Raw genomic sequence first — 24983 nt, 5'->3', positions numbered from 1 at the left:
CAGCTCAGCATCATATGGTGGTCGGACAGCCCATGGGCTTCTCCCCTGTGCATGATACCCAAAGCATCTGGGGCAGGGGTAGCCAACCTTTTAATTTTACATTTTTAATTTAGACATACAGCACAGTAACAGGCCATTTTGGCCTATGTGTCCGTGGCACCCAATTAACCTACACTCCTGGTATGTACACGTGGCCTGAAATGTCCTGTTACCGTGCTGTATGTCTAAATTAAAGATTAAAAATTAAAAGGTTGGCTACCCCTGATCTGGGGGCTGTAGTCCATGCGGCAACTTCCACCGGCTCAACAAGGCCACAACACCAGATTGATACCCCGTGCCCCACATCCAGAACATCGCAGCTAACCTGCAAGGGACAAGGATATCCTCGTGCAGGGATATCATCAGATCCTTGTACACCCCGATAATATCCCCAAGTCCGCCATCATCACCCTGTCCGGCCTCTTCAAATTCTTCCGAATGCCATTCAGGCTAAAGAACACTGCACAGATTCATGGACATAGTGGGCCAAGACCTGGACAGCACCTTCATGTACCTGAATGACATTCTGGTGGTGAGCAGGAACCAACAGGAGCATGTGGCGCATCACTGCAACCTCTAGACCCGACTGAGCGGGTTCAGCCTGATGATCAACCCAGCCAAAGACCAGTTCAGATTGGAGGCCATCGACTTCCTGGGCCACAGGATAATCAGGAAAACAGCCACACCGCTACCCAGTAAAGTGGAGGCCATCCAGAAGTTCCCCAGACCCAACAAGACCAAGGGACTGCAGGATTTCATGGGGATGATAAATTTCTATCACAGGTTCATCACCTCAGCTGCCCAGATTATGTGACCCTTGTTCACCCAGATGGCAAGCAAGGCGAAGGACACCACTTCAGATCAGGAGTCAGCGGAAGTCTTCATGAAGGCCAAGGAAGCCCTGGCAGACGCTGCTCCCCTGGCACATCCTAGGCCAGATGCTCCAACGGCACTGATGGTGGATGCCTCAGGAATGATGATCAGCAGAGTCCTGGAGCAGCAGATCAAAGGAAATTGGCGGCTGCTGGTTTTCTTCAGCAAACATCTGCGGCCTCCAGAACTGAAGTACAGCACTTTCAACAGAGAGCTACTGGTGCTGTACTTACCATCCACCACTTCAGGTACTTCCTAGAGGGTAGGTCCTTCACTGCTTTCATAGATCATAAGCCCCTGACTTTCGCCTTGGCTAAGATCTCAGACCTCTGGTCGGCTCTCCAACAACAACAGCTGTCTTACATCTTGGAGTACACCACAGATGTAAAGTATGTCTCCAGCAAGGACAACGTGGTGGCCGACATACTGTCCAGACAAAGTATCCACTTGCTATCGAGGGGAGTGGACTTTGTGGCTCTGGCAGAGGCACAGCAGAAAGACAAGGAGATGCCCCAATATGGGACTGCCATATCAGGACTTCAGCTCCAGGGCATCCCAGTCATCACAGGTAACACCTCCCTCCTGAGTGACATGGCCACCGGTCAGGTTAGGAAATGCTGTGAATCAATTGTTTACTACCAGGTATTCAAAAAGAGCTTGAGGCTTAATGACACTGAAGGGAAGAAAAGTTTTCAGAGCTTCAAGTTCTTCGACCAACAGATAACCATCCACATCTTTAGTTGTTTCAGTAACTACCCCTCTATCAGTGCTCTGTTTTAGTATGGTGTTAATTAAAGCTGCTTCAAGTTCTGCTGCGTTTCCTTATGTCAGCTCTGAAGGTTATTTAAAAATCCAAATAATTTTACATGGCTTTTAAGCTGCTTAAATCTAAAGATTGAATAGCTTTGTCTAGCACTAAGCTGAAGCACTGTACTCCGTATGCTTCTTTTGGATCATCTAAAGCTTATTCTTTTGCCTCATATGAAAACATTCCCTTCCTTCTACGTAGTTTTTTTTCTTGAAATTGTCTAAACTCCAATGGTAATTCAACAGCTTCAGCCAATTTATTTGCGTCTATTAGGACATCATTAAAACTTCCCTCTCTATAATAGTTTTTCAAATGACTCCATGCCTTCATCAATGTCCTTTGTTTCACCTTGTAGTTCCTTGCTTACATAGTTAACTTTAAAAAGTACTTCATGCCAAAATATCAAAGAAACTAAAAATTTGTAGTCTTTTAGCTGGTTTGCTAAAGATTCAGCTTCTGCTTTTACCTTGGGCTCATCTGTTATCTCTGATATTTCCACAAATATCTCTGATATTTTTCCAACCTGATAACGAATAGCTTTAACACTATCAATCCGACACTCCCACCTTGTGTTGCTCAAGGGTTTTACTGATAACCAGGGTACATCTTTGTTAAAAACTGCCCACCTCTTAGTTGATGCTGAGAACAATATGTAGATCCTTTGCAAGATCCCAAAAAATGTTATAGCATCTGGACAACACTTGGCTACATCGCCGAGTAAAAGATTATAATTGTGACATGTATAGGGTACAAAGAAAGCTCTTGAATTATCCTTCAACAGTCATGCTTGTACTCCAGATGTGTTACCTTTCATGTTGCTACCGCTGTCATAACCTTGGCTTCGAATGTCTTTCACCTCTAAATTTAATTCCTTCAGTATGTTTAATAATGTTTTATATAAATCTTCTCCTGTGCTACTTCTCCTGTGCTACTTTCAACCTGCATAAACTTTATGAAATGTTCATAAACACCTGAGGGAGCCAAGTTACCATCAGACACATACCTGATCGTTAGAGACATTTGCTCTTGGTGACTCATATCAGGGGTGCAGTCTAAAATTATGGCGTAGTACTTAGCTGCTTTTATGCGTTTCAGTATCTCATTCAAAACAGCTGTAGCCATAATATCTAGTAGTTCATTCTGAGTATCTTTTCCTAAATAGTGATTATGAATTTCGTGAGTTTTGACTTTTCGCAAATGTTCTTCAAGAACAGGGTCAAACTTTCCGAACAGCTCAACAAGACCTAAAAAGTTTCCATTGTGTACATTCTCATTACCATCTTTTTCCTCTGTTCCTCTAAATGCTAGATTTCTCTCAGCAAGAAAATGTGCTATTGCTACTAGCCTTTTGAGTACTTGTTGCCAGTGCTTTGCATGTTCATTGATGATTATTTCAAGTTCTTTGTCAATTGTCTGTCCACTACAAAGTCTTTGGTGTAACTCCCAGAAACTCCATGTGGCTTCCAAATGGTTTTTAGAATTTTCATGCTCACACAACCTTGTATGAAGATTAGACCAGTTGTTAAATCCACTTGTTGATAATGCACTGGTTGTGTTCTTACTAAAAAGTTTACAATAAAAGCAATAAATTCTATCAGCAGACTGAGAGTATATAATCCAAGGTCTTTCAACACACTCCCCATTTGGAAGTTTTCTCTTACAGTGAAACTTTGAAAAACACAATCCCTTTTCATTTTGTGGAAAATTGTTCACATTGTGTGATGTTTGGGCTTGGTCTTTTTCAGCTATAAGTGGATTTTCCGCTTTGGCACTTGTCTTCTGGTGTATTGAGATCGTCTTCAATTTGATTCACAGCTGCGTCATCCTTTTCTAACTTGTTATCAATTTCATCATTGTATTCATCAACTGTAATTGGACTCAAGGCTGTATTGTCATTTTCTGAATTGTTTTTGTTTTCTTCATCCTCAATACATGGGTGTTTCAAAGATGGACTGACAAGGAATTTTGTGATAGCACCTCTATGTTTTTCATTTTCAGCTACCTTAGCCTTGGCCAGTGCTCGTTTCTGGTTGCCGCTTAAATACTTAAGCCCTTTGTCTCTATCTCTGCTTATGTTTGCCATGTAAAATTACATACAAATTTTAAGCTGCTAATTCTCTGGGCTATATTTTTAAGGTAAAAAAGGTAAAAGAAGTATATTTTAAAATGTTTAGACATAAAATTACACAAAAACTTGATGTTAGCAATTTGTTATAAAATTGGATTCGACATCCCTGATAACATGTCTACATTGTTCCAACAGTGGAACAATGTTGTCATTGTCGTTGGTACAACGTACGAAACCAATGTCAATCCCACGTCATTTTGCTCGTTAGCTTTATGTTGTTCCAACGTCAGCTGCTGACCTTGGAACAACGCACCCAACTCTCAACTTGTGAACGCCACCAAACAGGAAAACAAGCGACCGATTCTGGATTCTGGATTCTGGACAACTTCGAATAAGGTAAGAATTGCCTTTTTTAGTAATGGTTAGGTTATGTTAGTTAAGGTTACATTCCAGAATGGGGGGGGGGGGGATGTACTTTAATTTTGCCCTTTTTTTAGCTGATTTTCTAGTCAAATGTCTAGCACTAGTTTGTCGCTAGAAAATCGGTGGAAAAAATGATGCGTGTAACGGATGAAATTCACCCTCAAAGAAAACAATTTTTGCATGGTCAAGCTAAACTGTACCTGTTCCAAATCACCAAAAACATGAAATAGGCTATATTAAGCCCTGGCAGTGCAATAGCATAGTTAGTAACAGTATCCTAGTACTATTTTGATACTAAATCAAACCACTGCAAAATTATGAAACAATGACAGAGGCAGCCTTGCTAAGAATATCTGGATCTTGTGAAGATGAATAACTCCAAGATGAACAGTACATGCCCCTATAACTGAATAACCTTGTAAACCAGCTTGTAAAGATGTAGGCTATAACCCCCATAGCGACTTAGCCTAGTAAAGATCAACTTAAACTAACCTAACCGGGGTTATTCATCTTTACAAGACCCGAATATCCTAACCAATTCCATCTACAATTGCTAACCTTGTCAGAAATTCTACGCTTAGGGCCTAGGCTATTTACGATCAGGCTAACTGCTTAAGCCTAGGCTATAGGCTAGGGCCTAGGCTAGCATGACGCTATCTCAATCTCATATTAAAGTACAAGTTCTCTTATTGATTAGCCTATAGCCTGTTTAAATTTTGATAATAATAAGAGATGCTTCATCAGCTCCGGAATACACCTATCTTACTGGGTCAATTGAATACGAAACATGAGATTTTTGGTTAGGGAGACAAAAGAAGCCTATAGCCAGTAGTTTAATCAAAGACATATTTCCTAAAAATATTTCACTGATCAATTAAGGGCAATAACTTCACGAGTTCACTGACAAATCCCTCAGTTTATAAGGCCTATAGTATTATTATTTTCTTACCAGTTTAAAGGAAGTCTGTCGCAGTGTTCTCTGCTCAAGGTCTAGGCTCAAACATGTGTGTAGGGCCCCCTTGAGGGGTGGGGCCCAATTTGATCAAATCGGTCAAATAGGCTTAAAACTGGCCCTGACTAGTCGTGCCAACCAGTCGCGACCAACTGAATGTAATCTCGCTGAGACATCTGAGCAACTCAACTTGGATGCTCTGTTGGAAACTTTTGAACTGCAGAAACCAGTGACCAACCAAGAACAATCATCACAGGAAAACAAGATTTCACCTGCTGGACCACAGGAACCTGTACAAACTTCACAAAGAGTTCGCAAACCAGTAAAGCTCTTCCAAGTGGACCCAAGTCGACACTGGTATGAGTAACAACTCAAAGGGGGAGGTGCTAGGGAGTCCTAATCAGAGTGACCCACAGTCATCAGGATTCACGAGATTGCCTTGTGACTTGAAGTCACAAACTTGTGTAAATATTATAAATAGTTTATGCCATTTTCTATAATAGTCTATGTCTGGAGAAAATGTAGTAAAGAGCACGGTGTTAAGGGAAACCTCTGGGTCTGTGGTTTCATTACTCTGGGTAACCAAGAGTGGGAGTTCGGTTCCTCATATAACATTTCTGGCCATGGTAACAACAACCAACATACCCAAAGACTTGCAGGACTGTGAGTATGTTTTCATTCGCAAGGGTCCACATTGTCCACCACTTCAGAGGCCATACAAGGGTCCATTCTGGGTCATCTGCAACAACAGGGCCACATTCGAGCTGGAAATTGGAGGCAAGATGGAGGTCTTCACCACAGACAGGCTGAAGCCGGCACACCTGGACCCGGTGCACCAGGTTGAGACATCAGCACCACGCTGAAGAGGCATACCACTGAAGGTGGCAGAGACTTTGCCTCCAGGCACCAAGGAAAATACCGCTGGTTCTTGTGGGGAAGGGGGGGGGTGGGAAGGCAGCGATCGAGCCAGGGCTATGGGCAGCGAGTGCAACCAAAGGCCAGCAGCCCATAGAGCAACTCTGGCCCCAACAAGCAAACCTGCAGGTGAATGGCAAGGGCAGCTTAAAGGCCAGTGACTCCCAAATGGCGCTGGCCTTGCTGCGCAGCCAACAGGCAGGGACTGCGCTTGGGGAAGAAGGGCATTGTTATGCAGGAAAGTACCCACATGCAGGAAACCAGCTCTTGTTATGCATATTGTGATGTCAGCCAAGTGGGGGGGGGGGGGGGGCACAGAGGGAACAGTGCAAGTACAAAAGTCGGTCCTGAGCCCTAATAAAACTCAGAGCTTAACCTGACTACACTACGTGTGTCTGTCTTCTTTCAGCTACACGTTTACCCTTTGTTTCCAATGTTTCTAGATGGGTGTTAAAATAGTATTGAAACATACTTTGAAAATTTAAGAATTTTAAGAGTGAGTTCTATTTCTATCTGACACCTATGGATAATCTCGCACTTAGAGGATATCAAAAGGAGGTACCAATTTTGCATCTAGATTGAAAGGTGGTCCAGTAAAACCTTACGAAAGATAGAAATTAGCTGTCACTGGTTCTTAAACAATATTTATTTGTGGATAGTCCCATCTTTTTTGTAGTTCTTGAATGGAGGTTTGTAATTATTAAAAGGAGGTAGAATAAAATACTATTCATGCCTCGTATTGTGGATGATTACATCCCTTTGCTATCAACTCATGAAGTAATAAGAAGTGTTAAATACATTAAAAACAATGAGAGACAGGTAAAGTGGCAATTCACTATTTTTCTCGGACAATAAATGTACCATCATCTCTCCCCTTTAATAATTAAAGGTAATTGCAATAGCATTTAGCAGAAACTGGGGAAGTAGTTTGGGAGAAGCTATTTGATGGAAAATCAACATCTGACATGAAACAATCTTTTAAAGGCCAGCTTATTAGGGTTCATGACCTGCATATTCCCGTGAGAATGAAAGGATCACAATGTTTATGAATCTTCGATGACAAGGGTTATTTTAAGTTTAGTCAAACACAAGGAAGCCGATGTAAGGTTTAAAATGCTGAAATCAGACATGGCCCTTGACAAATATGAAGAAAGCAGGACTAAAAGGAGCATGAAATGCCATTGGCAAGTAGGAATAAGGAGGATCCCAAGGCACTTAATATGTTTACACATTAGGAACAAGAGGATAAGGACAATGTGAGAGCCACAGAATATGGGTGAAATCCTTTATGAGTGCTTCAGTGTTCATCAAGAAGGATATAGGTCTTGCTGATATTATGCTTCTATTGTAAGAAATGCTGATATTATGTTGTTGGATCTCTTGAGAAACATTAAGATTGACAAGTCCCCAAGGCTTAAGAGGCTTCATCCAAAAATACTAAGGAGGCAAGGGAAGAGATTAGTGGGATTGACAAAGATCTTTGTATCTTTTTTAGCCATTGATGAGGATATAGAAGACTGAAGAACAGCCATGGTTGTCGCTTTATTTAAGAAAGAACAACAGGAATAATGCGGTGAGCCTTAAGTCAGTAATATAAAAATTTCAGGAGATGATTCTGAGGAACAGGATTTATTCCCATTTAGAACAATTTATTTGGTAAAGTATGGCTATCAGGGAAAGGTTTGTGCAAAAGACATCCTTTCCCACAAATATTATTGAATTTTTTAAGTAAGTGATGAAGATAGTTGATGAGAGTAGGACAGTGGATGTTGTCTAAACTTTGTTCATGGTAGGCTTGACAAGAACATAAAGTCATGTGGAATACATGGTGTGAACTTTAACTGGAGCTCTATGACTTGTGGTGTTCTGTAAAGTCCTCTGTGAGAAATGATTGAGATTAAAATATAGGTAGTCTTATTTGTAAAATATGAAGAGGAAGGTTGGCCATGTAATGAATAGTGAGCAAGATCATCAAATGGTGCCAGCAGGATATAGATCATTTGAAAATATGGGCAGAGATTTGGTAGATGGAGTTTAATCCAGTCAAGTGTGAAGTGCTATAGTTTGGTTAGTCAAATGCAAGACTCTGAAGGGACTCTTTTTTTGCTTCTCTTTCTCCTATGGTTAGTGCTGACAGATAAAAGTTGAAGTATATCATGCATATTACATTCTAGTATATTATTACATGACAATAAAATGGAATTCTTGAAAGTAATACAAAATCATGCGTGATGATGTTATCGATAAAGCCATTTAAATGAAAGATTACTGAGAGAAGTCATGGTACAGGTATAACGAGACATTAAAGGCTTCTACAGGTGGATTCTCTGCTAAGAATGCGCCTGAAGAAGAGAAAGCGGTCCTTTGATTTGCCGTTCAGGTGGCCATGGCTGGAATGTCCCCGCACTGATCGCTCTGCCCCCAGTGAAGGAGAAGGGGGCTGGAGCAGCTGGTGGGGGAGAGGGGGCTGGAGCGGCCAGTGAGGGAGAAGGGGGCTGGGGTGGCCGTCGAGAGAGAAGGAGGCTGGAGCGGCCGGCAGGTGAGTACGGCACTCGAGTCGGGTACCGGCATTGTTTCAGACAGCCCCCTTCTCCCACGCCGGCCGCTCCAGTCCCCATTCTTCCCCGCCAGCTGCTCCTGCCCCCGTTCTCCCCCGCCGGCTGCTCCAGCCCCCTTCTCCCCCACCGGCCGCTCTAGCCCTGCAGTCCCCACGATGACAGCCTTGACAGCTGCTCCTGCCCCGACGTCCTGCGCCAGGGGAAGGGACAGCTGGAAGAGGAGCTGAAAAGACACTTGCCAGCTGAATGCCATCCCGAATGCCGTTTTTAGGCGGCTGCATTCAGATGGTTGTGGAGGCCACTGTGCTGCAGCGATTATCCCTCACGGAGGAGGGTTACAAAGTTCGCCTTGTAAGTGCCTCCTGCACATTCACGTGGCCTCCCAACAGCCGCATATTGCCAAAATATGCAGCTTTACAAGCGGGACAATTGGCCACCTGAAAGTGCCTTAAGTCTTACTGTGGGAGACATGGAACTTTTGTTTCAGTTCTATGCAGACCCATTCCCCCAAACTTGTTCTCTGCCACATTGACAACTGGATTTGTGCTGCTTCCTAAATCGTATGGAACTCTAAAATTTCAATACATTTTCCATCTTCATGAATGTGACATTTCTGACTCTTCCCTTTGCTTTTTGATCTTTCTGTCTTCACTTCAGATGATAGGACTATCCCTACTTAATCCATCTATTAAGTGGCTACTTTAACAGCTTATTACCATGGAAATGCTGTCCACATCTTAGAGATATTCCCTTTATCCTATCCATCTCTCTCCTGCTCTCTCAGCAACTTAAAATGAGGTTGTTTTGCTTCTTTCCCAGTTCTGAGGAAGTCTTTGACCTGAAACATTCTCTTTTTTTCATTCCATAAATGTCTGCACACTGAAAATAATAGTTAATAATTATAACTTGAAGGTAAATCCATTCTCTGTAGAGTACATATACATGAAGGTAGTTGAATTTCATTATTGTGGGTTACATATTAGTTTTACCCAATCATTCACTATATGATTGAAATGATCATTGGAAACCTGAGGATGAACTATAACTTATGATAGAGGTAATTTTGAAAGAAGAACAAATGAGTACCTGGATAACTGACTTGACATTCAGCATCAAATTTCTCCATTATCATTTGATCACAAGATTCTATTGAACAAGTTGTACCCTCAGAACCTTCAAATGGATAATGTGTACCTCCTTCTAGACAGTTGAATTCATAAGCTGCACACAAAGGAATCACAATTTTAGAAAACATCTTATATGCTTCTGTTTTATTGTTTCAAGTCGATTCAAGTCATTTTTTTTGTCATTCATACCATAAACATTGCAGTGTACAGTAAAAATGAGACAGCATTTCTCTGGACTATGGAGCTGGTTAGTTACATGGATAAATTACCTCAGGAACAATTTTTATAAATAACATATCACTTATTAAATATCATGTTACATGTCCTCCTGAAGTCCATAATCATTTATTTTGTCTTGCCCACATTGAGACTCAGATGTTCTCGCGCCATACCACAAGTTTTTCTACCTCTTCTCTGTAGTGCGACTCATCATTGTTGCTGATGAGGCCAACTACTACTGAGTCAGCTGTAAACTTGATGACTCTGTTGGAGCTGATTAGAGTTGTAGTCGTGGGTCATTGGGGGAGGGCATGGAGCTTTCTTGGCATCAGCCTTTTTGTCTCAATGAACTGTGCATAGAAGATGTCCTCTGAGAAGTGTCATGACCTCTGCATCCAACCATGGTTTCTGGTTAGCCCTGGTTGTGAAGCATTTGACTCAGTGACATCATCAATAAACTTGCTGATGTAGTCAGTAACTGATCTCGTGTACTTGATGTTTACATGACCATTGTCAGTGGCCGCCTCCCTGAAACAACACCAGTCTGTGGTCTCAAAGCAGTCCTGTAGCAATGATCCTTAAGGGGCATGACAGGGTAAACATCAAAATATTTTCACCTGTGGGAGAGACTCAGATGAGGGGAGAGTGTGAAGATAAGTGTCTGGTCATTTAAAGCCAAGATAAATTGAAATTTCTTCTCACAGAGAGTAGAAAATCTCTGGAATTCTCTATTCCAGTAAGTTATGGACTCTAGTTCATTAGAAATATTAAAAGTGGATGTGGATGCATATTTGAAAGATTGTAGGATTGAAGGCTACAGGGATCTGTCAAAGAGTAGATCAGCTATGATCATACAACAGCAAATCAGCTTGAGGTGTCAAGTGACCTATCCTATTTTGAGAATATATTTTTGTTCCTTCATCATTGCTGGAGCCAGATCCTGGAATGCCTGCATAACGACAACAGAAAACCTACTGCAGCTCAAGAAATCAGCTCATAATCACCTTATTAAAGGCAATTAGAGATGAGAAAATAATGTTTTGTCATGCCTGTTACCCTGATGACAAAAACATACAAAATCATTTTTTTTCATAAAAATAACAACAAACATGTGTAATGTTAAGATTTCTTCACAATAACTTCCAGAAGTGACACTTAAATGGGGGATTTAAATATAAGATATAACTGGAACAGGCAACTTGAAGAACATTATGCTAATTGGAATAATGGGCATCATTCAAACAATTGTACGATGAGTAAGTGCTGTCTTTAATCAGACTTATCCATATAATGCTTAAGTTTATGTTTTCCTACCCTGTGCTGTTGCTATGGAAAACAAAAAAATTGTAAGAGAGCCTGTACGTGGTTAAGAATTAGAAGTTCTACAACGAGTGGCCAAATATGCAACAACAAACTGCAGTAGAAACATTTTCTGTTCATTTTAAACTTTCATGTTGTCATTTTATTATTTTATTTTTCATAAAAATATTAAGCTCATCTGCAGTCTAACAGGGATTTAATATACTGATTTGATTTATGATTGAGGAAAGTATCCAGATGCGCAGATATGTACCTGAACAGGGATTCAGACATGGGGCACTTGACAAAGATTTATGCCTCTTTCTGTTTCCTCAATCAATTGACTTTGCAAGAGAGAACAATGATCAGCTGTATACAAACTATAATTGTGTCATTGTAAAATTCTTTAATAATTATATTATTATACATATCATTTTTCCTTGTAACATTGATGGTGGCTACTTGGCCAGTGGAGTCAACATCAGCCCCAAGAGCAATCCCATTTCCTCATTTATTTCTATGTAATTCATCCTCTCAGACATTCCTATTAACACTTCCTTCCAACACTGAGCCTTCCACTGGCCACCTACAATAGCAATAATAATGGCCAATTAACAACAATTAGCATTTTTTTTGGGATGTTGGACAGTCAGTTTCTTTACATTTCTTTCTTTCTTTACATTTCTCTCTTTGTTTACATATCTTTATCTTGAGTAAAATGTTCAGTATCTGTTAAGTAAAAATTCTGCTTGGCCCGTAGGGAAAAAAGAATCATCAGGTTGTATGTGATCTCATAAATCATTTCCCCCAGTTGAAAGGAAGGATCCAATATGCCTGTGATTTTGTGGGGCTATATTGTAGTCTCTATGAGTTTCATTTCCTGGTCTTGTAGAATGTGTATTTCCAGTGGAATATTTTATGGGTTGTAGACACTGCAAATTGTAATAAACATATATTGATTGGAATAATTTAAAAATGTTTGGTGGCAATATCTGGGTAATCATGTTACTTACCATGTCCATACTTGCAAAGCAGTTCACAAAGAAATAAATATCTGTTGCTGGGCTGAACTATATATATATGAAAACTTATTGATTTACCCATTTAGAAGAACGCTTTCCACTTCTATTGGTCATTTCTCATCAAAGTTCATGTATTTTTTTATGCGGCTGCCATATGGATGTTCAGATGCCTGAGACACTATTGTGCCAAAGTCCTGGATATGCATTATATCATGTTTGAGTGTGCCATTTGAACTATGTAATTGTATAATGGATCAAATTTTGAACAGAAGTATAGTGTTAAAAACCAAATATACAACCATTTTATGAAAGCGTATGTGGTATTTAGGGACATTGAAAAATACCTGGACATGGACTTTGGCTTTTGGGGCTTGAAGTACATGTTTTTCTCTCTTGTTCTGCTGCTTCAGTTCGTCCACCTTTTACAACGGAACTTCGAGCAGCAACTGGATAAGAAATATAATTGTCATTAGTGTTACAATCATTCTTTGATTTAATAACACATTTACTTTGTATTAATCATATTTTTGTATGAATACTCAGCTCAAACTTGCCAATTTTTAAAAAAAACCTTGTGCATTTTTGACAGCAGATTTATGTTTTATGTATTTTTTCCAAAGGAATATTTAAGCCTTCAAGAAACTCATACTTGAAATACGCATCACATTTAGTGGAAAATGTAAATGACATTCTGATGGCATTATTTTGTCAAATTCCTGTGTCTAAACATGCATCAAAGTTCTCAAACAAGCATCACATATATTTTGGTTGCCAGGACTGAATTGCTTAAGAAAGCACAGAGAAATGGACATTCTGATTGTTTTGCTGTCCATTCAGTTGTTTCCAATCAGTTTTCATGTTTTGTTTCCATTGCTAACATTTGGATGTTCAGGTACTGTGCTCCAATTGTCTTGTTGCAAAAGTGACCCAATGAGATCCCCTACAGAAATTCTAATGAAATCCCAATTGGAGGAAAGTACTTGATCAGCAATAGCCTAGCAGCATAGTTATAAAAAAGTAAACAGTCCTCGAGTTCAATTCTGTATAATTAAGTTTATTTGTCACAGACTAACCAGTTATCTCTAACATTCATACAGCTGTGTAAAGAGCACAGGAAGAAAATCAATTAACATCAAACAAGGGCAGTATGATATCTCTGTTAAGAGTTCATTCAAGAGATTGATGGCTGCAGAGAACTTTCTTTAAGCCTGATGTTGCATGCTTTTACACTCTTGAGCCTTATTCTCAATGGGAGAAGAAAGGGAAAAGAGAGTGTACCTGGGTTGGGGGGAATCTTTTGGGATATTGGCTGCTGCTCTTAGGCAGCGGGGGATGTAGATGGAATCTATAGAGGGGAGGAAAGTTTGCATTATCATCTGATCTGCATTCACTCCATTCTGAATTTTCTTCTGCTCTTGAAGAGACCAGCTTTCATACCATGCTGTGATGTATGCAGCAAGTATATTTTCAATTGTGTGCCTATAGTAGTTGTTGATGGACATTCAACTTCCTCACTCTTCCAAGAAAGTAAAGGTATTGGAGAACCTTCTTGACCATCACATCAATGTTCCAGGTTAGATCATTGGGGATATTTATTCCAAAGAATAGTATGATCCAAAAGGGATTTATGAGTATAATGGCTGGACAAAGCTCAGGACTTTATAGGCAAAACCCTCCCCACTATCGAGAATATCTACAGGGAACACTACCGTTGGAGAGCAGCAGCAATCATCAAGGATTTACATTACCCAGCACATGCTCTGTTCTCACTGCTACCATCAAGAAAGAGATAGAGGTGCCACAGGACTCGCACTGCCAGATTCAGGAACAGCTGCTATCCTGCCAACATCAAACTCCTTTAAGGACTCTTACTTTTGCACTTTATTGATTTTTTTTCTCTCTCTGTATTGCACAGTTTGTTTACATTTCTTTATTCTTATATGTGTATGTTGAGTTCAGTTGTTTTTGCATTATTAATAAGAGGTAATTCTGCCTCACCCACAGGAAAAAGAATCTCAGGGTTGTATGTGATGCCATGTATGTACTCTGACAATAATTCTGAATCTGAAGTCAACCTTGTGGGTCAGTGATAATGATGCCTCCCTTCCTGACAGGCTGAACATCTACATTTGGTTCGATGTGGAAAAAAACACATCACCAAAGAAAGTCCCATCTCCCCTGAGGAATATATATCCTACATAGTTGCAGCTAAGGTGAGGAGGATCCTATCCAGGGTGAACCCTCACAGAGCAGCAGGACCAGATAACATACTTGGTCAGGTGCTGAGGGACTGTGTGGACCAGCTGACTGAAGTCCTAATGAACATACTCAATATCTCACTCCAGCAATCTATTGTCCCCACAGGTTTCAAGGAAGCCACCTTCATTCTGATGCCCAAGAGATCGATGGTAACTGGACTAAATGACTACTGTCTAGTGGCACTGACCTTCACGATCATGAAGTGCTCTCAGCGAGTGATAATGGGGCGTATCAAAGCACACCTACCAGTGACAAAACCATTCCACTCCATCCTGACCCACCCAGAGAATGATGCATCATATGCCAGAATGTTTTACATTGACTTCAGCTTGGCTTTCAACAGAATCATAGCTCAGAGGCTGATGAATAACCTCTCCTCACTGGGACTCAGTACCCCTCTATGCCACTGGATATTGGACTTCTTGATTCAACGACCAGAGTCTGTCTGCATTGGCAGCAAAACCTCTAGTCCCACCACACTGAGCACTGACATATCTCACGGCTGCATGCTTAGCTCGCTACTGTTCATGCTGCTAACTCACAACTGTACTGCCAGGTTCAGCTCCAACAGAATCATCAGGAAGACCAGAAACAACCACCCTCCACTACACATCAACAACTCTGTAGTAGAGAGAGTGAAGAGCACCAAGTTCCATGCAGTTCACTTAACTAGTGACCTATTGTGGAAGGCACAACAGTGATTGCACTTCCTGAGAAGACTGAAGCAGGCAAGGCTACCGGTTACCATTATGTCAACCTTCTGTAGGAGCTCCATCGAGAGTGTCCTGGCCAGCTGCATCACAGTGTGGCATGACTGCTGCAGAGAAATAGATTGGAGGTTAATCTACAGGACCATAAAAATGGCAGAAAGGATCAATGGATTCTCCCCTCCTCCTCCCATCGACATGATCTACCATGTCCTTGTTCTCTCTTGGAACCAGGGCAAAATCCTTGAGGACCTCTTCTACCCTACACACAGCATCTTTCAGCTGCTACTATTGGGAAAGAAATACAGGAGTTTCACAGCCAGCATTACCAGGTTGAGGAAGAGCTTCTTCCCACGGGCAGTGAGAATGTCAACGACTAAAGTAACTGCTCATGCTAACCATCCAAGACTCTCATATTTCCAAAACAACATTTATTTATTTATTTATTTGTCCTGATTAGTATTGTTTGTCTGTATGTGTGTTATGTCTGGTTTTATGTCTCCGTGTTTTGTACCAAGTACCGGACAACACTGTTTTGTTAGGTTGTACTTGTACAGAGGACAGTAAACTTGACTTTCTGATGGCACAAAGGTAGTTGCTTCATTGGCAACAATGATGAGTCAACTTACAGAAAGGAGATTAAAAGATTTAAGGTGGTGCAAGAGCAACAACCTGAGGCTCCATGTGGACAAGACTAAGGAGATGATTGTGGACTTCAGGAGGATGAAGGACCACTCCCCACTAAATATCAATTCTCCATGCTAGAGAGAGTGGGGAGCACCAATTCTTTGACATCCATTTACAGGACAACATATCCTGGACCCAACTATCCTGATTAATCTCCTCATTAGTCAGGAAGGTGCAGCAATGCCTACACTTGCTATGGAAGGTTAAGGAGGGCAAGGCTCTTGGCCACATCCCAACAATGTTCTACAGGAGTACAATAAAGTGTGCCTTGGCTGGCTGCATCACAGTGCAGTCTAGTAGCTGCAAAGCATCAGATCGGAGGTCAATATGGAGGGTGATTAAAACTGTTGAGAAGATCACCAGGGGCTCCATTCCCTTTATCGAAAGGGAACAATGCTTCAAGAGGGATCAGAGAATTATCGAGGACCCTTACCATTTAGCCTGCAGTATCTTTGAGACACTATCTTCAAGGAAGACATATAGGAGCAGAAAAACCAGGACTGCTAGGCTGGGAAATAGCTCCTTCACACAGGAAGTGAGACTGTTGAATAATTCTAGAAACCCTTAAATTATTTTTTACATATACTTATTTTTGTTAGCCAAGTATATATGCCATTTGTGTACAATCAAGATGACAATACCAGTAAATGAACTTGAACTTCAGTATGGCTAAACCTTGACTGGAATATCTGGAGATGTATGTGCAATATGATGTAAAAATTAGTAAGAAAAACATTAGAAGAAAATGGATAAAACAAGTCCTATCATTGTAATTTAATCTCAGCTTTTTGTCCAGGGCATTGATAATTCTGAGTCAGTGACTCACATTTTGATCAATTTGCTTCTTTTTAATATACTTCAATTTTCACAAAAATGAACACCACTGTGAATTTAAGGTTAATGCTGCAGGGAAATAACTATTCAAAACTGAAAATCCACTTTATAGGATGAGGCAATCTGAGTAAACAATTTAGTTGGGTCAAGTTTATAAATTCTAAAATTTGCTCTGAATTGTCAGAATCAAAATCAGAATTTATTGTCAGGAGCACATCACAGAATTAGTTGTTTTGTGACAGCATTACAGGTACAAATATTAATTACAGGTGCAAATATTAAAGCCATACATTTTAAAAATAAATAAATTAGTGTAAAAATAATTGACTATTCAGAAATCTGATGGCAGAGAGAGAAATTGTTTTTGTGATGCTGGGTGTTTATCTTCAGGTTCCTGAACCTCCTTCCTGATGGCAGCAGTATGAAGAGGGCATGCCCTGGGTGGTGAGGGTCCTTGAGGATAGAAGCTTCTTTCTTAAGACTCTGTCTCCTGCAGATGTCCTCAATGGGATTAAAACTGATGCCCATGATGTCATTGACTGAGTTCACAACTCTCTGTAGTCTTTTTCTGTCTTGTACATTGGCACCTCCTTTATGATTGCATCGACATGGAGGCCCCAGGACAGATCTTCAGAGATGCTAACAACCAGGAATTTGAAGTTCTTGATCCTTTCCACTGCTGGTTCCTGTTCTTCTGTTTTTTTTTTCTCTCCTGAAGACCACAATCATTTCTTTAGTTTTACTAACATTAAGTTACACCACTCAACTAGCTGATCTATCTGTTACGGAGTCCAGAGGACCCCAAACACCAGCAGCAATAGATATGCACCACAGCACAGGGTTATTTAAACAAAAGTAGTTTTTAATTATATTTGAATAAGAAAACAGAATTAAATTTTAACTTATTACTTAACCTACCTAACTACTTAATCCCCCTTTAATACAAAACGTAGGTATGTGTAATGTATATTTAAGACTAGAAAAGTTCTTTGGTTCACAATCCAATCTCACTGGTTGCAGGCAATTCTTGTACTGTGCACAGAAGTTGGCATTAACAAAGTTCACCAGTCTTTGGTGCTTAACAGGCAAATGGTTACCACTCAGGAGGGTCCTTGTTGGTTTTCAGAGAGAGATTCCTTTGCCAGGACATCTGCAATTGATTCCTTCTCAATCAGTCTTGCTGACGAAACTTGCCCCCTTCAGGGTTTTCCAGATGATCCTCTTTCTTTCAGGTCACCTTTCACACCACCAGAATAATATCACTCAGAGAGTTTTTGGGAATGAGCTATATAAAAAATGTATTGATTCTTGCACAGAATAATTGGATGTTTGCATGCAATATTACAAAGAGGAGCAAGAAAATTCAGAGGAGGAAAACACTCCAATGGATATCATCAATTATTCTTGTGATTTAATTTCTAACCTTGCCTTTTGGTCCAGAGCACCTTTAATCTGTGCATATGGCTCAAATTCCAATATCTACAGCAATCACAGTATTTCTGATTGCTTAATTGTGATCCCCAGGATACTAATATTGAAGACTTAGAAAGGGAATTTCAATTAAATTTCAAGGTGATACTTTAGACTTTATGATTGGTTCATTTGTGGTGCAAACATGCCAAAATCTCTACATAATGTATTCATTTTTCTTTGGCTTGGCTTCGCGGACGAAGATTTATGGAGGGGTATTTCCACGTCTGCTGCAGGCTCGTTGGTGACTGACAAGTCCAATGCGGGACAGGCAGGCACGGTTGCAGCGGTTGCAAGGGAAAATTGGTGGGTTGGGGTTGGGTGTTGGGTTTTTCCTACTTTGTCTTTTGTCAGTGAGGTGGGCTCTGCGGTCTTCTTCAAAGGAGGTTGCTGCCCGCCGAACTGTGAGGCGCCAAGATGCATGGTTGGAGGCGAGATCAGCCCACTGGCGGTGGTCAATGTGGCTGGCACCAAGAGATTTCTTTAAGCAGTCCTTGTACCTCTTCTTTGGTGCACCTCTGTCTCGGTGGCCAGTGGAGAGCTCGCCATAGAACATGATCTTGGGAAGGCGATGGTCCTCCATTCTGGAGACGTGACCTACCCAGCGCAGTTGGGTCTTCAGCAGCATGGATTCGATGCTTGCGGACTCTGCCAGCTCGAGTACTTCGATGTTGGTGATGAAGTCATTCTAATGAATGTTGAGGATGGAGCAGAGACAACGCTGGTGGAAGCGTTCTAGGAGCAGTAGGTGATGCCGGTAAAGGACCCATGATTCGGAGCCGAACAGGAGCGTGGTTATGACAACGGCTCTGTATACGCTGATCTTTGTGTGTTTCTTCAGGTGGTTGTTTTTCCAGACTCTTTTGTGTAGTCTTCCAAAGGCGCTATTTGCCTTTGCAAGTCTGTTGTCTATCTCTTTGTCGATCCTTGCATCCGATGAAATGGTATAGACGACGTAGGTAAACTGGTAGACCGTTTTGAGTTCAGTGTGCCCGATGGAGATGTGGGGGTGCTGGTGGTCATGGTGGGGAGCTGGCTGATGGAGGACCTCAGTTTTCTTCAGGCTGACTTCCAGGCCAAACATTTTGGCAGTTTCCGCAAAACAGGACATCATGCGCTGGAGAGTTGGCTCTTAATGGGCAACTAAAGCAGCATCGTCTGCAAAGAGTAGTTCATGGACAAGTTGCTCTTGTATCTTGGTGTGAGCTTGCAGACGCCTCAGATTGAAGAGACTGCCATACATAATGTATAAGCTAATGTAAAAACACAAAGTTAGAGAAACTCAGCAGGTTAAAAAGTATATTTTAATATCGCAAAGATAAAGATACATAACCGATGTTTCGGGCTTGAGTCCTTCTCAAGGTATGGAAAAATGTCAGGCAATGCTTGTGTGGTATCTAAGCCGTTCTGCATGGATGTGTGGAGCAATTTCAAGATGAACTACAATCATTAAACTAATGATGGAAGAAATATAATTGATGAAACAGTTGAGGATTTCACCAATGTTCTGAGACTGGGAATATCTAACCTCCAACAATCTCAACATATTCTTCCATGCAACCTATGGCCCTAACCATTATTAAATTTATTAACCCTTGTGCGATATGTTTAGATACAAGTAGTCCAAAAGATTCTCAGTGAGACTCCTCCTATATATCTGAAGCATCTATCACATTATCAAGGCAATACAGGAATAAATCACTAGGCTTGATTTCAATTTGGTTTATTAGCTCTCAAAAGGGAACTGTGAGTATAATGTTTCAATTGTATCCTAATAATTTATTGGCATAACTGTATGTATGTGTAAAGCATTGTTGAAGGCCACATATAAGAGGAAGAAAACAATTCAACGGTTTTACCTCTGACATTAATCTTGTCCAGGGCAGTAATAACTTTATATTTTAAATATCCTTTTTTCAGGCAATTTAATTTTCATGACAAAATAGCCACTGTGGGCCAAAAATATGGAACTTTTCTCACAATCTTTCTGAATAGAAATCCACACTTTCTAATATGGTTCAGTTTTCAAAGAACAATTATATATATTAAATATCTTTGGATCTTTCCTTCAGCAGAACAATATTCCTGCTTAATATTTGTTAATCTGGCATTATGGAGCTATATAATGCTTTCTAAAATGTCTGAAGATCAACTACAGTCTATACAGTCATGTTGGTATACATGAAAGATATTATTACAATGAACAATTTATGTTGAGTTTGCCTAATGTTTATACTTTCTATATGTATAGAAAGTAAATAGGTTGGTTTCACCTAATTGCAAGTGAATTGTAAATAAATTTCATATAAATTCAGATTTCAATTTCAAATTTATTGTCAGAATACATACATGACATCAGATACAACCGAGACTCTTTTTTTTCCTGCGGGCCACTTCTTGGTAGTGCAAATGTACACATGTAAACAAATGTAAACTACTGATGTTCAATAGAGAGAGAAAAAAAAAACAATAAAGTGCAAAAGTAAGTGTCCTTAAGTGAGTCCCTGAATGAGTTTGTTGTTGAGGAGTCTGATGGTGGAGGGGTAAGAGCTGTTCCTGAACCTGGTGGTGTGAGTCATGAGGCACATATACCTCTTTCCTTATGATGGCAGCGAGAACAGAGTGTGGGGTGGGTTGTGTGGATCCTTGATGATTGCTGCTGCTTTCCAACAGCAGCATTCCCCGTAGATATTCTCAAAGGTGGGAAAGGGTTTGATTGTGTCCACTACCTTTTGTAGGGCTTTATGCTTGGGGGCATTCATGTCTCCATACCTGACCATGTTGCAGCCGGTCAGCACACTTTCCACCACACATCTGTAGAAGTTTGCCAGGATTTCTGATGTCATACCAAATCTCCACAAACTACTGAGGAAGTAGAGACACTAACATTCTTTCTTCACGATGCCATTGGTGTGTTGGCTCCAGGAAAGTTCCTCCGAGATACTGACTCCCAAGAACATGGTATTATTAAAAACTAGAACCATCAAGTAATGAGTTGAAATTTGGGGAAGTATATTATATCCTGTATCAAATATGTTTCATGTGTTCACATAAACAGCAGCTTGGTTGATTGAACTAAATTATTGTTGATCAAACATTGAACAGGTGTCCAATACAAATTTGCAAAACCAATAATTATGATATGTAGTTGATAAATTATGGTTCAGTAAGGTAGAAGAGTACCTGGACATGGATCTTGGCTAACAATGTTTGATGAAGATATTCTTCCACTTTCTTCTTCTACTTTTGCCTGTTCATTTTCTACAAAAGAGTTTTGATCAGCACCAGGATAAGAAATGTAAGTAGTGTATTTCATTAATATTACATTCTTTCTTTTAATCAAAAGAGTATTATATCACTTAGATAGATTGATAATCATTAACTTTCTGGATTACCTTTATTCCCATTCTTCATACCAGGATCCTTAAGCAGAAAGTGAAAATTAGGATAATCTGCCTTCTATTTTGAATACCCTGTGCATTTTTGGGGCATTACCACAATTATCACTGGAATATTTCATGGGTTCCAAAAGTTCCCTTCAGAAATAAACAATAAATTTATTGGAAAATTATGGCCTTATGGAAACAACTAGATAGCTATATAAATTTACTTTGTTTCAAGAAACACAAATTGGATCTCAGCCAAATTAAATGTGTTTTGGATGATAATAATTTAATGCAGTTGAAAGATAGGTTTTCCTGAAGAATGTTTTCCTCTTTTCACAATCACTTCCTTAGCACTTTTCACATTTTGTTTTGCTGCAGTGACTTGAATGTTCACATGCCTCTTGGATTCAAGAAACGGCCACAATCGCAGATTGGCAGAGGGTTTAGCTTTGACCATTTTTAACGTGGCTGCTGTCTGTGTGGAGTATGTACTTTCTTCTTGTGACCACTGGGGTTTACCCAGGATGCTGCAGTTTCCTCCCTCATGTCAAAGACATACTGGTTGGTAGATTGACTACTATAAATTGCAATTTTCTACATGAATGCTTTAAGACTGCCATAGACCCAGTTTCTGAAGGAACTGTTTCCAATCTGTATGACTCAGAGGCATTAAGTTTTCGGGGGGTATTTTATTTTTCTTCATTAGTACAAATATAAGATTGGTTGCAATATAGTATTTCAGTAAAACGCACAAAACAAATCAAAGAAAGCTGCTCAAACGATGACACCATAATATTTCACAAAAATTGTTTACAATTTTGATCTTGTGAACATTTAGTTATGCCATAGAAAATCATGCAATTACTTTTTCAGTCAATACCAATTTCACAAAAATAATACTCCTGTAGGGCTCAAGGCTATAGAACTACAATACAATCTCCTAAATAACATTTCTAAATAAGAGGCCCCACTTTGTAAGATGGTGCAATTTGCAAACAATTCGATTGGTTCAATCTGTGGTTACTATTTCCCTTACACAATTAAAATGTAGCACTGTTGCAAATTCTCCTAATCAGTATTGTATATCTACTTGTTTGTGATCTAAAGGTCCATAATATACATTTGAACCTGTGCAGAAGTGTAGCCCAGATGTATTACCAATATAAATATTATATATAAATTTACATTGAGCTACAAGGCAAATACAAACTCAACTTACTATGAACTGTGATTATGCACTCTAATCATGTGTTGCTCCTCTCAATTGTGCTATAGGTTGTACAAAAAAGATACAAGTGCAAATAAAATGTGGATAAATTTACTAAAATGCTCCATAGCCAATCCAAACAAAAAACACATCTTGTACACATATGGGCTTGCACTTTTGAGTTATATTATTATATATTTGATGGCAAGGTGCTATGCACTGTCAATTAACTGAGCACATGGTTTCTTTTTCAATTCATGGATATGTAGGCATGTTAATCATTACCTAAACATGGACTTTGGCTTGTAATTAGGGTTGAAGAGTTTCTTTCTGATGCCTTGGTCTGTTGATTTTCTTCAAAGGAGGCATGAGTTGCTGCTAGATAAAAATATAATTACATCTTTGATATCACTTTCTTTGAATCAAAAATATCTGGGAAAAAAATCAAGAACAATTTAAAATACAGACATAGATAAGGTGTAGATTGTTTATACTCAGATAAACCAAATACACAGATATGCAGAAAGGATACATTGGGATAAGATTTATGCACAATTCGAAAGTTAGGTCAGATTAGTGATTAGTGCAGGGCAGATCACACTTTACCAATCTGATTGAGGTTTTTTGAGGTGGCAATAAAGGGGGTTGAGGAGGGAAGGACAGATAATGTCTATGTGGACTTTAGCAAGGCATTTGACAAAGTCCCTCATGGTAGGCTGATCCAGAAAGTATGGTTCCATGGGTCCATGTTGAACTGATAGTTTAGATATGGAACTGGCTGTCCTTTAGTAGTAGAAGGATGTTATTCCGGCTGCGGGATCAGTGTTGGGACCTGATATTTATGATAAATAATTTGGATAAAAAAGTAGGTGGGTGAGTTAGTAACTTTACACAGTTCTATTTTCTAAAAATTATAGCCAATGTGGGCTTCAAGATCATACAAGTGTAATGAACTTTTATAAATAGCATTTAGTAATAAGAGTACCATTTATTATTTTGTGTAATTTTGCATTAATTTTGATTGTTTGAAGGTGATCAGAATTTATTGTCATGAGCATATGTCACAAAATTCATTGTTTTGTGGCAACATTGCAGGTGCAAAATTGATATGTATTACATTTTAAAAAATGAATAAATTAGTACAAAAATAAAAAAAAGTGAGCTAGTATGGTTCATTGTCCATTCAGATTTGATGGCAGAAGGGACTAAGTGTGATGACTCACCACGGCAGTGATCAAGCCAGTGCTCCGGATGGCAGGAGCAACCAAAAGCCAGCAGCTCGCGCAGTGGCACTGGCCCTAACAAGCAAACCGGCGGGTGAACAGCAAGGGCAGCTTAAAGGCCAGCGACCCCAAAATGGCGCTGGCCTTGCTGTGCAGCCAACAGTCAGGGACAACATTGGGGGAAGAAGGGCATTGTTATGCAGGAAAGTACCTGTGCGTGGGCAACCCACTTTTATTATGCATGTTGTGACATCATCCAAGGGGGGCAACAGCGGGAACAGTGCAAGTATAAAATTTGGGCCCGAGCTCTAATAAAACTCAGAGCTTAACCTGACTACACTACGTGTGTGTGTCTTCTTTCGAGTAGCGCATGGCTACAATTGGTGACCCCAACAGTTTATACAGCATCTAAACCCAGCAATGAGCAAACAGGCAGCAGTCAATGCGGTCGCTCTCAAGCTGCCGACCTTCTGGATGAATCAACCACACATGTGGTTTGACCAGGCTGAGGCACAGTTCCAGATCCGGCAGAATCCACCCGGTACTACCACGTGGTGAGCACCCTGGACCAGGACACAGCAGGCCAGGTGGCCAACTTCATCCAGGAACCTCCATCAGAAGGCGCGTACACCGCCTTCAAGGACTTGCTGATCGAGACCTTTGGGCTCTCATAGCATGAGAGAGGGGCACGTCTGCTCCACCTGGATGGGCTAGGGGTTAGGGTTAGAGTGAAGGAAATGCTGGCCTTCCTGGGAAAACATGAGCCTGCATCACATTTGAGCAGGCATTCCTGGAGAAACTGCCCGAGGACACCCAACTGCTCCTGGTTGACGCACATTTCAGCGACACCTGGAAAATCACAGCACAAGCGGACATTCTGCAGAAACAGAAGAGAGAGTGATCGGTG

General features: G+C 40.3%; 1 protein-coding gene and 1 long non-coding RNA gene across 19 annotated transcripts in view; one reads left to right on the top strand and one right to left on the bottom strand.

Annotated features, from left to right (window-relative positions):
• Positions 1–24983, bottom strand: part of LOC138763819 (serine-rich adhesin for platelets-like) — a 173277-nt gene that overhangs the window by 29120 nt on the left and 119174 nt on the right. For 13 of the 18 annotated variants that reach the window (XM_069938595.1, XM_069938598.1, XM_069938613.1 and 10 more), the window contains 4 exons: positions 23139–23231; positions 21444–21521; positions 12648–12749; positions 9723–9857 (listed from right to left, as the gene is read on the bottom strand). In XM_069938595.1, the coding sequence (XP_069794696.1) occupies positions 9723–9857; positions 12648–12749; positions 21444–21521; positions 23139–23231 (408 nt within the window). Of the gene's footprint in view, positions 1–5808; positions 5903–9352; positions 9516–9722; positions 9858–12647; positions 12750–21443; positions 21522–23138; positions 23232–24983 lie in introns of all 18 variants that reach the window. The other 5 variants (XM_069938596.1, XM_069938599.1, XM_069938604.1 and 2 more) reach the window with 3 other exon arrangements.
• Positions 4100–24983, top strand: part of LOC138763823 (uncharacterized) — an 84007-nt gene continuing 63123 nt past the window's right edge. The window contains exon 1 of the long non-coding RNA XR_011357849.1: positions 4100–4184. This is a non-coding gene — a long non-coding RNA (uncharacterized lncRNA). The remainder of the gene's footprint in view (positions 4185–24983) is intronic.

The sequence above is a fragment of the Narcine bancroftii genome, chromosome 5, assembly GCF_036971445.1.
Source record: "Narcine bancroftii isolate sNarBan1 chromosome 5, sNarBan1.hap1, whole genome shotgun sequence".
Classification (NCBI taxonomy): Eukaryota; Metazoa; Chordata; class Chondrichthyes; order Torpediniformes; family Narcinidae; genus Narcine; species Narcine bancroftii.
The sequence above is the reverse complement of the archived record's forward strand: the minus strand, read 5'-3'. Positions and strand labels throughout refer to the sequence as shown.